The sequence below is a fragment of the Oryzias latipes genome, chromosome 15 (genome assembly GCF_002234675.1).
Source record: "Oryzias latipes chromosome 15, ASM223467v1".
In the NCBI taxonomy this organism is placed as follows: Eukaryota; Metazoa; Chordata; class Actinopteri; order Beloniformes; family Adrianichthyidae; genus Oryzias; species Oryzias latipes.
The window spans coordinates 5351785-5365031 of record NC_019873.2 but is presented as its reverse complement, the minus strand read 5'-3'; the positions used below and the strand labels follow the sequence as shown (position 1 = coordinate 5365031).

Genomic DNA, 13247 nt, shown 5'->3' with positions numbered 1-13247 from the left:
GGTAGTTTTCATGTTTGTTAAACTTCTTTTTTTGTTTTTCAGGCTCAAATTCTAAAAAATTAAAAACATTGCTCAAAACATTCTCTACAGAATAGTCACTTGTTGTTCTGACCTCCTCGTCAGTTTAGATTCAGAAACCTTTGTGAGTCATTTTTGACTGTGCTCTTTTTTGAACAGAAGAAGAAAAAAAAACAGTCTAACAGCCAAACAAGCGTGTGATCCCTTAGGTGGATTTTAAGCCAAATTCATTGGAAAGTGTGTGCAGTAGTGGTCCAAAATAAGTTCAATGGTGTTTCCAGAGAGAAAACATTTTCTCACAAGTTTGAGTCTTACAGTTCTGTAAAATTCAGCCTTTAGTTTACCAAGAAATATGCTACAGTTTTCTCACATTGAATGTGAGGCCATCAGCCAAAAGGTGGTAATTGAAGACTACAGTAGTCAGAAACATTCCTGCATTCAGTACCAGAATAGCCCAAAGACTGAAATCCAAGTTATAGTATAAGACTGTTAGCTTTCAAATCTCATCTTCATTTAACCCTTTAAACACCGGAGATGTTGCCGGTGAAATCTAAATGACACTTCTTGACATATTTTAACTCTTTGAATAATTACGCAATCAACGGATATCAAGCTGATTTCTGAAACGGAGAAAGTGTTTTTTTTTATATTGACACAGTACTACTGTGAAGTGTCTGACAACAGCGCAAAGCCATTTTGTCTCTGCAATGGAAACAGATGATCTACCTTGATTGGGGAATCACTTCACTACCTTTGCATATCTGTGTCTTCTTCAAAAAAATCCATGAAAAAACAAAAAGCAGATGATCTGACCACGACCAACTAAAAGACTGCTTTTCTCCGCTTTAGAATCTGCTGGATTTATGGGTTGAAGAGTTACGATAGTCGAAAGAATGTAAAAACACTAGCGCTAAAGCTCTGGTGTTAAAGGGTTAAAAGTGGGATCTTCAGAGACAATCTGGTGAACCATGTTAACACAGTTGGTCAAGAGTTTCTCAACAAAGTTGAGCATCTTGTGCAGGTGCACCACAAACCATGGTTAAACTAATAGTTGCTACTCAAGATTTTTCTGTAAGCAGCGAAGCCCTCTTGCCTGCAAAACCTTTCACCTAAATGTAAATTATGAACGTTTTTAACTCTGTGTGCAGCTACATGATTCCACGATACACGGATTTGGAGAAGTTCTTCAGCATTTCAGAAGATGGGTTGATCACCACGACGAAACCGCTGGACAGAGAGACTCAGGCATGGCACAACATATCTGTGTCAGCAATAGAGATAGGTGCGTATCCTTCAGTGTGGAGCTCCAGCAGACTGTGCTATTTCTCCTGTTTTTCATCACACTATGGGACAACAAATGGTTTTAAACAGCACCCACCCATTCACAGAGGCAAGGTCAGACAGGGACTAACAGATGGTGAAATCCCAGATAGCCACCAGGCTGGCTGTACATTTGCTGGCATACAAACCCCATAACTGTCACTCTGCAGGACTGGACGTGTGCCATCACTTTTATGTATGGACTTTAGATGGATTCAGGATGGCAGCTATGGTTCCATTTTTTAAGTGGAAGTTAAAAAAAAACAGTTTTGACAGCTACTAGATTTGATTGTTTACATTTTTACAGTCTAATGTTCTGAGAAGTAAAACTTTCATTAGAAGTGATGAAGACGAAGAGGTTTCATCTGCAAAAAACAAGTCAATCTAAATCACAAAAACAAACAATGCTGTTCGTTCCAGCTGTTGAGTCTGTGAACATCAGAAGAACTGTAAAAAATGTAGTCACCGCTAACAATTTATTTTTAAAAGTATGTGTGACTTCGATGGTCATTTGCACAAATAACGGGAGTCAACCGTGAAGCCGTGATAGAAAATACGGTTAAAACCTCCACTTCAAACACTCTAAAAGTCCAGAGCTTTGGCTTTCACAGGCAAATCGGCCACAAGCCACAGCAGCCCCGCCCTGGTATTCTGTGGTCGGGGCTCAAGCTAACCCAGCGCCGCGTGGTTTCCCATGTGGCGTGCTAGACGCCAGACAGGACATATGGAAATGGGCTTTCCACCCACAAAGCTAGAACCGTTTCAGACAAACCGCTCACAGGCTCTGGGAAGCTAAATAAATGCCTACTAATGATAGGGTAGGAGAAAAATGACACTGATTAGATCTGCAAATATGCAACAACAGCAACACAGAAATGTGGTCCTTCTGTGTTTTAAAGCTAAAAGTGCTTTAGTCCGTCGTGCAGGGAAACTCTGAAGAAATACTCAGCTTTTTTGAATGCATTTATATGTGGGGTTTATTGCATATTAAAATGAAAACGGAAAAAAAAAATCCCAAACAGTCAAATCAAAGTAAGAGACAGCTGGCTGAGAGGCTGACTGATTGTGAAGCAATCTCACTAAAAATATAGGTTGACTTTTTTTTTTTTAACTCGCTGCTAAATTAGGATAAGATCATAAAAATGCAGGCAATCACAAAGCCTAATTTCTGATGGTTCCTTTCTGTGGCGTGTGTAGGAGGCCACCATCAGGACGCCAAAGTGCGGGTTAACATCAAGGTGAAGGACGTAAATGACAATCCGCCGGAGCTGGCTTCTAACAACGAAGTTCTGATGTGCGAAACCGTGTCGCCGGGGAAGGTAGGTCGAAGAGTCGGCACTCGAAAAAAAAAAAAAAGAGGTCCCCCCCCTCAATTGCTGATTTCTAACTTTCATGGTAAAGGTCATCGAAACCGTGAGTGCTCTGGACAAAGACGAGATGGATCACAGACAGCACTTCTCCTTCAGTCTGGCCCCGGAAGTCGCCCACAATCAGAACTTCTCCCTGACAGACAGCAGAGGTAAATGTCTGTCCCTGTGTCTTTTCCGTCTTCCTTCCTGTTTCTGTCCTCTCCTGCAGCCTTTCCTTCTGTTTTTTCACCTGCAGTCTGTTACTCAGCCCACCCCCCATCCCCTTCTTGCTCAGATTAGATCAAAGCAAAAGCAGATGGAGGCTTACAGCACCTTCTAGAAATCAGCAGGTGCTCCCAATCTTCCTCACACACACTCATATGCACACACGCACACACACACACACACACGTGTCCTGCAGCCTGTGTTAATTGCAATGGGATCTCTGTCCGTCTGTACATGCATCTTAGGGAAGGTTGGGGGGTTGGGGATTAATTCAATTAAGATTTTTGGAAAAAGTATAGAATCAAAATAAAAATGAACATAACACTGTCAAACAAAGCATCACTAGAATTATGGGAGAGGACACGCAGTAAACACCTTACAACTTGATATTCACCAATACTACATCAAACTGAACTGCAGCGGTAAGAGTACTATGCAAGGAGTAAGTATTAACATCTTCTTCATGTGTGCGACATTCTATGATTCAGACTAAAGTATTTCACTGATGATGTCATTATTAGGGAAAAAAAACTGTCCTAACACTTCCTACAAAATGACAATATCTTCTCCACTGTAAGGCACACTTAATAACCTTTTTTCTTTTTCAAAAAACAACAGTGTATCTCATAGTCCAGTGTTATAAATATGGATTATAGTTATTTTGAGAGGTAAACAATGCTCTGACACAATGTTTGCTTGGGTGTCACTGTGATATGCCAACATGGCTAATGTCTAGTGATGTCGGACTTTTTTACGTGTCACGATCAAGGTCTGTCTCTTTTGTCTCGCTTAATGCGTCTCATGGTTCGCCTTATAGCTTAAATAACTTCGAAATAGACCATTCATTGCCGTATAATCCGGTGCGCCCTGTAGTACAGAAGATAGAGTAATCCATACGGATCGTTTTAAAATTCAGTGTCTCCGTCAGACTTCTGTGTACACTTTCCCTTTTTTCATTTTGCTCAGAAGATGCTGAGTTTGGATCAGTGTTCAGCTAAAAGAACCAAAGCTCATGAACTGAAAGATGGACTAAATTAAAGAAACTTTAGCTTCATTTTTGTCACATTTCCGATGAATCTTTGTTATTTTGGCTTAGCAGTGCCATTTTTCTTCAACTCTGCTATAGACCCATATTGTTTGGTCTTTGTCTGTTTACTGAATTTACTGAATGAATTTTCTTATTCCTGTAGTGGTTTTACATTCTATTCTCATGTGGAATCCTTGTGCTTGGCTGCTTGCTCTACAAAAAAGGTTCTCTGCTGTTAAGTTCTCCTTCTTAGTTGATAACGACTTTTACAGAGATTCACATGTCATTGACCTCATGGAAGAAAACAGAGATCAAGTTCTACTCACTAAGGCGTGGTAGCTACACTTCCTTAGAGCACCACAGCCTTAAAGTCCCACTCCAGTAATCTTTTGTAAAAATGTTCCCAGTGGACTTTTAATAATGATTATGCTGTTTTTTGGTAAAATAAAATAAAATAAAAACTGTCCCTTTTTTCTAGGACATAGTTTCTGCAGAGCAGCAGACTGTTGGTGCAAAGTAAGCCTTCCCATCATCCCTTTTTTTCATGCCCTCCCGCACACCCCCAACCTAACATTAGGGGTGCAACAAAAATGGTGATCAGTATTGGAGCTGTTCAGTTTTGAGCGAGAAAAAATGAGCTCAAATGAGGAAAAACCGACATTAATTTCTCTATTTGTCCGCAAGTGGATGTATCAGATTTGAGCGGAGCAGGGAGCTAGTGGCCGGCCGGTTGAAGCATGTACGTAACAACAACAAGCTTTTTCAAACTGCTGTTCTTCATCTGCTCCAGATATTAAATACTCAGAAATTCAATTTTGATCTATATTTTCTATACATGTGGACTCCATCCGTATAATGCTGCAAGATAATGTTAAAAAAACACCAAAAACACCATTTTCATTACAGTGGGTCTTCTTGACGTCCGGGACTATCATCTGTTTTCAAATAGACAGGCTTTTTGGATGACTTTAGAGAACTGCATTTCATGTTTACTGTATATTATAATGAAAAATGTGACCATCTGAATCATGTAAAGATGATAATTGCAAAGATACCAGGAAACGAGCAAATGCTTTTTCACACAACTGCAGCTATATTTTGGCAGCACTGCTGATTTATTTGTTTAGTTACTTTATGCTATTGTACATGAAGCCTCTAAAGTGTCTCAGAAATAACTCAAACGCCTTTGTGCTATTAAAGCCCTTTGAACACCAGACACCACATGTTTCAGCCTGAAAGAAAAAGTGCAGATGTTTAAGTCACAGCTGCTTTTGGATATATTTTCTTTTTCAGCTGATGAACGAGCACTTATTTTATTGAATATCACCAGTGTCACACCTCATTGGCTGCTGTTGCATGGCTCTCTGCGAGTGTGAACAGTAATAAAGGGGAAAATGAGTCTACAAGATAATCTCCCTTCACATGGACCCTCTTCGAAGTAAAATATTTTTCAGCAGCACATCTGCTCACTGCCATCTTTTCCGTTCGCTCCACAGACAGCACCGCCAGCATCTATGTGCTCCGCAAAGGATTCAGCCGTCTAACCCAGGATGTTTACTTCCTTCCCATCGAGATAAATGACAATGGTTTCCCTCCTATGAGCAGCACCAACACCCTGACCATCAGAGTGTGTTCCTGTGACAGCAAAGACACCATCCTCTCTTGTAATGTGGAGCCCTACGTCCTGCCTGCCGGGCTCAGCACTGGCGCCCTCATAGCTATACTGGCCTGCATTGTCATCTTACTTGGTAAGCAGCAGAAAAACAACAGTCATCTGTATGAAAACAGTGTTGATCTCACAGTCATTGGAAAGTGTGTTTAACCCTTTTTTTAAGCTCCAGTGTTGACATTCTTTTGACTACTATAAGTCAAAAGAATGTGCAAATAGCGTCATACCGGCCTATTCTGAAGTGGAGAAAAGCAGCCTTGCACTGATTTGCCATAATATACAGTGGTGGAACTCTTGGTGGAACTGGTGGTGTATGTCCTAATTTGCAGGAGACCAGGATTTATACTTTTAATAAATAAACTAGAACATGAAAAAACCCATGGAGATCTGACCATGACCGACCAAAAAACAAGGCACTAATAGACTGAGGACTAACAGAAAGGAAGGCAGCTGTTGATGATCAACATGAACCTGGGGTGACTGACAGAGGACAACTCAAAACATCACTAAAAACACCACTGAAAATGCAAACTGGACCACAGAACCCTCACAGTACCCATTCCCCAAAAAGAACAGCTCCCAGATGCCCAGACACAGTACAATACATGGGAGGAGGGGACCTGGAGGGACAAAACAAAAGCTAAACTAGAAAACAGCTCAGGTTTCTGGAGCGCAGCAGCATGGATGTCAGGACCTGCCGGCACAGAACCCAATACGCAGGAGACAAGGCTTGGTAGCAGAAACATAATAATTTAATACATAAACTAGACATGATCATAGTGATGTGACGTTCTGCATCGAGGCTTCAAGGCATCTGCCAAGTAGTGGAGGAGGAGTTTTCGTGAAGCGCATCAAACCTGCTTTTGGGTCCAGTAGATGTCTTACTAGAGCAAATGAAGCAGTGCACTGGATGAAAGGCTTCATAGCTATCATTAAAACTTTATTTAACCAGGAAGTCCTATTGAGATTAAAAACCTATTTTCCAAGTAAATCCTGGCCAAGAGGCAGCACATTTCAATACAAAAAATACATACAAAATCCACGGGGAAACAAAAAGGGGGCAAAGCAGATGATCTGACAATGAAGAACTGAAAACCAGACACTGAAGGTAATTCACTGGAATGAAGGCAGCTGTGAACAGGAAAAAACCTGAAAACAGAACATGACAAGAACTAAGGACATGCCACCAAAAATCCAAACCAAAGGGCCCAATCCTCACAATGGAGGCCTGTTAAACTACTTTTCATGAAATGAAATGTAATCCACTCTTTCACTGTGATCCTAAATGGGCCTCAATAATGCAGGAGGCACAGCTGAGGGCAAGCAATGCAATGCAAATTACTCTTGCAGTATTAAATTATTGCAAATGCAGCAAGAAAGTACGAAAAAAAACTTTCTGTGATTGCAGTTGGGTCTACAGAGAATTTTGCATTTGTTTTTTTTTTTTTGTTTTTTTACTTCAGATGGACTTTGCATTACATCTGTTATGTGACATCATCATGGTATGTGAGAACATTCAAAACAGCCTGAGAAACCCACCAGCCACTAAAAAGTGTGTACAGCATAACTCAACCATGATATGAATTAAACTGCCCAAGATGTAATTAAGCCCCCAAATCTCCCAAAGTGCATCCTAATTATTTCATTCTCTATTTAAACTCGCTCATAGGGACCACAAAGGCTACGCAATTTACTCACTAAATGACTGATTTCTTTAAATTTCGCATTTGTCATTGGCAGCAATAGTGGTGCTGTTTGTCGCTCTGAGGCGTCAGAAAAAGGAGCCGCTGATCGTGTTTGAGGAGGAGGACATCAGGGAGAACATTATCACTTACGATGATGAGGGAGGCGGTGAAGAGGACACTGAGGCTTTCGACATCGCTACACTGCAGGTTTGAAAGAAACAGACTACTGACAGTGAATCAATCTGTGAAGGAAAACTGGTGACTTTTCTCTGTCAATCTGTGTCCAGAACCCAGACGGTGCCAACGGTTTCCTCCCAAGGAAGGACATCAAACCAGAACTCCAGTTTCCCCTCAGGCCGGGCATGGGCCGACCTGAAGCCAACAGCGTAGACGTCGACGACTTCATCAAGACTCGCATTGCAGACGCCGACAGTGACCCAACCGCACCTCCTTATGACTCCATTCAGATCTATGGCTACGAAGGCCGAGGATCCTTGGCCGGGTCACTGAGCTCGCTTGAGTCTGTCACAACAGAGTCTGACTTGGATTATGACTATCTGCAGAGTTGGGGGCCGAGGTTTAGGAAGCTGGCGGATTTGTACGGGACCAAAGACTGCTCCATTAACGATGTGGACGATAATGAGGACTCTTAACAGAGGTCCTCTTCAGTGGACGCCCTCCGGATTTGTGATTTATTGATTCCAAGAGGATTTCTTAACTGAGGGTTAAGACTCCTTAGTATCCTGTTGTTACCATCTTCCAGCTAAATAGTTCGATCTGTCAATGAATGGACACGTATTAAATGTCTGGACTCCCATTATTCCAGAATCTGTCCCGTCCTTCCTACGGCTTTCTTTCTGTCTTCTTCTACAGACCTGAGCATCGCAGGACTGGCAGATTTGTTATCGCATCAGTTTGTCTGTTGGGAGCAATATGATGGAAATGTGGTTGCATCTTGAGAAGGACTTGCCTACAGCAGATTTTTGAGAGTGTACGAAGTTCTATATCGTTAAAAGGATTGGACCCGTCCTCAGAGGTTCCCCTGTTTCCCCAGAGGAAGAGAAGAAACATAAAAATCAAAGAAAAGTTGTATAAAGGTGTTAGTAGGGTCAAATTTGTTGTTTTGTCTGCTGAAGTGCAGTAGATACGAAAACTGACTCCGGGTTGTTGATACTCTGAAGACGCTCACAGCATTTTCACGGTATGGTGGCCTTATAATAATTCAACAACAACTCTAGGAGTAAAAAAAAAAAAAAAATTGACAAAACAAAATAAAAAACAGCAAGACCGAAGATGTAGATCGCCAGCGTCAGTAGCTTCACAAACACATGGACTGTAGGAGAATCTGTGCTACACAAATATTTTTCTTTTCTTTTTTTGGATTTACAATTTGTGGATAATTCCTCATTCTTCAGAAAAGAGAAATCCTCCATCTCTGCAATCATTTACCCCCCATCAATGATCACCTCCTCACGTGGCATCCGTCGGTGATGACAATGAGCAAAAACCTGTGAGCTCGAAAAAAAATCGCCTTAAACTTACTGACACTCTTGCAGCGCAGTCTTTCATTTTTTTCTCTCCTTTTTTTAAAACAAACTTTTTTTTGTTATTTGTAAGTTGAAAGGTATTCTGAAAGCAAACTCTCCTCCATGTTCGGTGTGTACAAAGCAACGTGACTTTTCCTGCCAACTATCCCACCTTTCTGTGGCAGAATGTGCTGGTTCTGAGGAAAAGTTGCATTGGGTTTTTTTTTTTCCTTCCTCCAAATCCCATGTATGTTGCCGGCAACATGTGTTGTATCAACGCACATTGCCAAGCTAACATAATATGTGCACATAGGAAAATAACACAATGTAACAAAAAGCATCTGAAACCAGGACATTCTTTTATAAGCCTGCAGTTTGTTTTCACTCTGTTTTAAAATTATTATATTATTATGATTATTAATGTTTTCTATAATTATTACACCACTATTATTATTATTCTTTTTTTGGACACGGTTACACAGAAATAGAGCTACATTTGACTTTAGCATCAACTTGATAATTCTCACAGTTTCCTAAATGAATATGTTGCGTTTAAATTTGTAGTCAACTGTGGGAAATGTCAGTGCTAAAACTTAAATGTTAGCTTTAGTTCACACCTGTGTGCAACTTTTTCCTCCTACTTTGATTTTGCGTCTTTATTCTCAATTTTTGGGCTGTTTTTTTTGTTCCATCTCCCTGTTCAAGAGGAAAAACTAGCAGTTGTGTTTGTTGCAGTGAGAGAACGCCTTGTTTTTATTCTCTGTCGAGTTTTATGGTACCTATTTGTACAATTTTAAAAGTTCTTATTTTAGTATACATGCAGAATATTCCAGTATTACAACAAAAACATGTTACAAAAATTAAGAAGTTACAGCATCTCACTTATATTTTCTGAACATTGTACTGTTGCTTTACTATGTGCTTCAATCTCTGAAGCAAAAAAAAGAAGAAAAAAAACAACTTTGAAATAAATGCTCTTTTTATAAAATGATACATGTGTTCAAGTAGAATTTCCTTTACCCAGGAATTACTGAAGGAGGTAAGATCTAAACCTTGTCTTTTCACAGCTATGAACACGTTTTTAACCGAATTATTGTAACTTTATAATGTTATCCTGATGCATTGTAAAATATCTCATGTCAGCAATAAATAACACCGGGCTGCAAATGTATTGGTTAGCACTTTCACCACCTCTCAGTAAGAAGGCCCTGGTTCAAATCCTAGCTGGGACTTTGTGTGGAGTTTGCATCTTTTCATGGTGCATGCGTAGGTTTTCTACAAAATCTCCAGTTTCCTCCCATAGTCCAGAAACGTCCTTCATAGGTTCATTGAAGATTCAAAATTGTCCTTGGGTGTGTGAGGTTGTGTAGCCCTAAACAGTCATGGTGACCTGTCTAGGTACCCCAATTGTAGCTGGGATAGGCTCCAGCAACCCCGTGATCCCGAAATGAACTTCGCAGGCTTCGAAGATGGATGAAATAAGACTTGATTTCTGTATCAGCTTTTATATTAAGCCCTTTTCCTACCAGTGGAATCAAAGCAGCACTGCTTGAACACGACTTGTGACACATGGCATGTGATGTCATCGGTGGGTCTAGTTACTACAGATTTGCAATCTTGGGTCATGGGTCTGCAACCTTAAATGCTATAAGAGCCATTTGGTCCAACAAAATTCAGTGAGAGCTGCTTATTTGCACTTAACTGTTAAGAAAAATCTACTTTATTTATAGTTATGAGGCCACTAAGCCATTTCTTTACAACATTCATTTAAATGTTTTCAATAATTGAATTCTAACAGTGTTATATTTTTTATTGATAACAATTATAACTTATTTTAATTCTGACGGCACATGCAAGTTCCTTTCAAAATAAAATACACCCTGTGTTAAAATGAAATCCTACTGCTGCAGCAGATTTACTTGAATTAAAAATGTGAAAAAGTCAAACATAACATTGTCATTATGACTTTATTGCGTCTTCATCCCCTTTCTCCTTTAACTGTCCAAAATAAACTGGACAGCATTGGTGTGGAAGACAATTAAAAAAAAAACTATACATATACATTTGAATGGTTATACTTTGAGGACTAACAGCTATTTAACATTGTTTTGCAGCAGAAGACAAGAAGATGTTCTTTGACCTTATTCAAATAATAAACGTCTCCGACAAAAGATAAACCCTTCATGCCTGACTGAATTTCCAATTATAAAAAAAATATATATATTATTTTTTTTCTTCAAGTGGATGTTAAATAAGTGGACTCTTGGATTTAATGGCATGTTACACATTAGCGACATACAGCATGAAGGGGTTAAACCTTCTATTATTTTGCCCAGTTATCCTACGAGTACATTTGGAGGCGTGGTAAAGCACAAGAGTGAAAGAAGTTTATTTCAGCAATATAAGATCACATGAGTTAAAAAATCTAAACATCAATGAAAAAATTAACTAACTTACTAGTTATTTAAATAGAATTTTTCTTTAAAACCAAAGAGCCATAATAGTGGGTTTAAAAAAAGTCTCATGTGGCTACATAGCCTTAGGTTGCAGACCTCTGGCTTAGGTTAATACATACTCAACAACGTTAATCACTTAGTTTTTTTTTTTTTTTTTTTTTTGGAAGAACCAGTTTTACCTCAAGTGAATATCTGATAACATCAATAAACGCTGTTATAAATGCTGCTGGAATTGATAGAAATAGGTTAGTGCTATCAGTAAAAGGACGTTTGACTGTTTTCATGTTGTTGAAACAATGCTTAGGTTCATATTTTATGTGTTTTTTTTTAGATAATTAATTTTTAATTTTATGCGGTCTGTACTTGAAAACATTTAAAGATAATTAAAATGTTCGACTCGGTTCGAGAGGATCTGCGCAGATTGGGGATAAAGCACGGAGTGATTCACCCAGCAAAGTTACTGGTGACCTACGAGGGGAAGACGCACGCCTTTAAAACACCGACAGAGGCTCGAGAGTTTCTCAAGAAGATCCAGAAGAACTCTGAGTGAAAGTGATTCTGATCTGACATACTATTCTCTCAACAGTTGTGAGAAACAGGTAACGGGACGGGAAAATTGGCATTCCAATATGGAAACATCTGAGTGACTTTTTTTTTCTTCTTCCTTTATTTTTCTTTTTCTTAATTAATAATATTTTTTGAAACAATTTCTACAACTGTATACATTAAGTGAAAATTAGCAGCGTAGAAAAATTATTTTTGGTCAAGGCACGACCAGCAGTGGCGTTAATGTTCGATTTGAGTGACATGGGCAGACTGCTCCTCCCAGAGAGAGGATCAGGCACGTGCCATGGCGGGAGACACAATGTGGGGGGAGGGAAACCCATTCAGTTGGGTAAATGGGGTAACGGGTGTTCAAGTTTGGTGTTTTGGATATGTTCTCTTATATCCAGGTTAGTTAGGCTTCTCTTTAAAAAAATGTTCATTGTATTATGTGAAAATTTCACAGCAGCTGAAAAGAAATACAGATCTCTTTTTTTTTTTCAAGAGACAATTTACTCTAAATGCAAATAAATACTTTGATCTGTCCAAATTAATGCAAGGAGTAGATCTAAACTTTGTAACATGGAATTGCAGGGGATTGCAACGTTTCAAAAAGGTCAAAAAAGTAATAAACAAAATAAAAGATATGGGGTCCAAAATAGTATTTCTTCAGGAGACCCATCTTCTAGAGGAAGACGAAAAAAGAATTAGAAGAAGGTGGCGAGGGAGCGTATTTGCTTCAGCATTTTCTTCCAGAGCAAGAGGAGTGATGACTCTTATTCATGAATCTGTACCATTCCATGTCAGTAATGTGATTAAAGACAAGAGGGGTAGATATTTAATAATACAAGGATCATTATTGTTGGAAACATTAAATTTGGTTAATATTTACGGTCCTAATTCTGATGATTTTAAGTTTTATGAAGACCTGTTCCTTACACTTTCAGCGCTGCCCGGGCAATTTATAATAGCTGGGGACTTTAACTGTACCTTAAATCCAAGCCAGGATAGATCCACAGGAACCGACCAAACTCATAACAACTGTAGACTGAGTATTCTGAGATCAATGAAAGAACTAAAACTGCTAGACATTTGGAGGGAATTAAATCAGCAAACCAAGGCCTATTCATGCTATTCTGCAACATTTCAAACCTACTCACGTATAGATTATTTCCTAATTTCTTCTGAATTGATGTCCAAAATCCAAAAATGTACATATGACAATATTGTAATTTCGGACCATGCTCCATGTTGCCTAGTATACAGGGATGAAAAAATATCCAGCGACCCTCCTAGATGGCGATTCCAACACAAATGGCTGCAGGACGGAGAGTTAAATACATAGGAAAACAAATAGATGACTTTTTCTACTTCAACACAGATCAAACTTCAGCCTGCATTAGATGGGATGCCTTTAAGGCATTTCTTA

General features: G+C 39.3%; 1 protein-coding gene across 1 annotated transcript in view; it reads left to right on the top strand.

Moving 5' to 3' along the window:
* Positions 1 to 9810, top strand: part of cdh11 (cadherin 11) — a 111195-nt gene extending 101385 nt beyond the window's left edge. The window contains exons 11-16 of the mRNA XM_023962938.1: positions 1167 to 1300; positions 2536 to 2657; positions 2740 to 2857; positions 5436 to 5687; positions 7349 to 7500; positions 7581 to 9810. Coding sequence (XP_023818706.1) covers positions 1167 to 1300; positions 2536 to 2657; positions 2740 to 2857; positions 5436 to 5687; positions 7349 to 7500; positions 7581 to 7946 — 1144 coding nt within the window. The 3' untranslated portion in view covers positions 7947 to 9810. The remainder of the gene's footprint in view (positions 1 to 1166; positions 1301 to 2535; positions 2658 to 2739; positions 2858 to 5435; positions 5688 to 7348; positions 7501 to 7580) is intronic.
* Positions 9811 to 13247: the final 3437 nt, after the last annotated feature.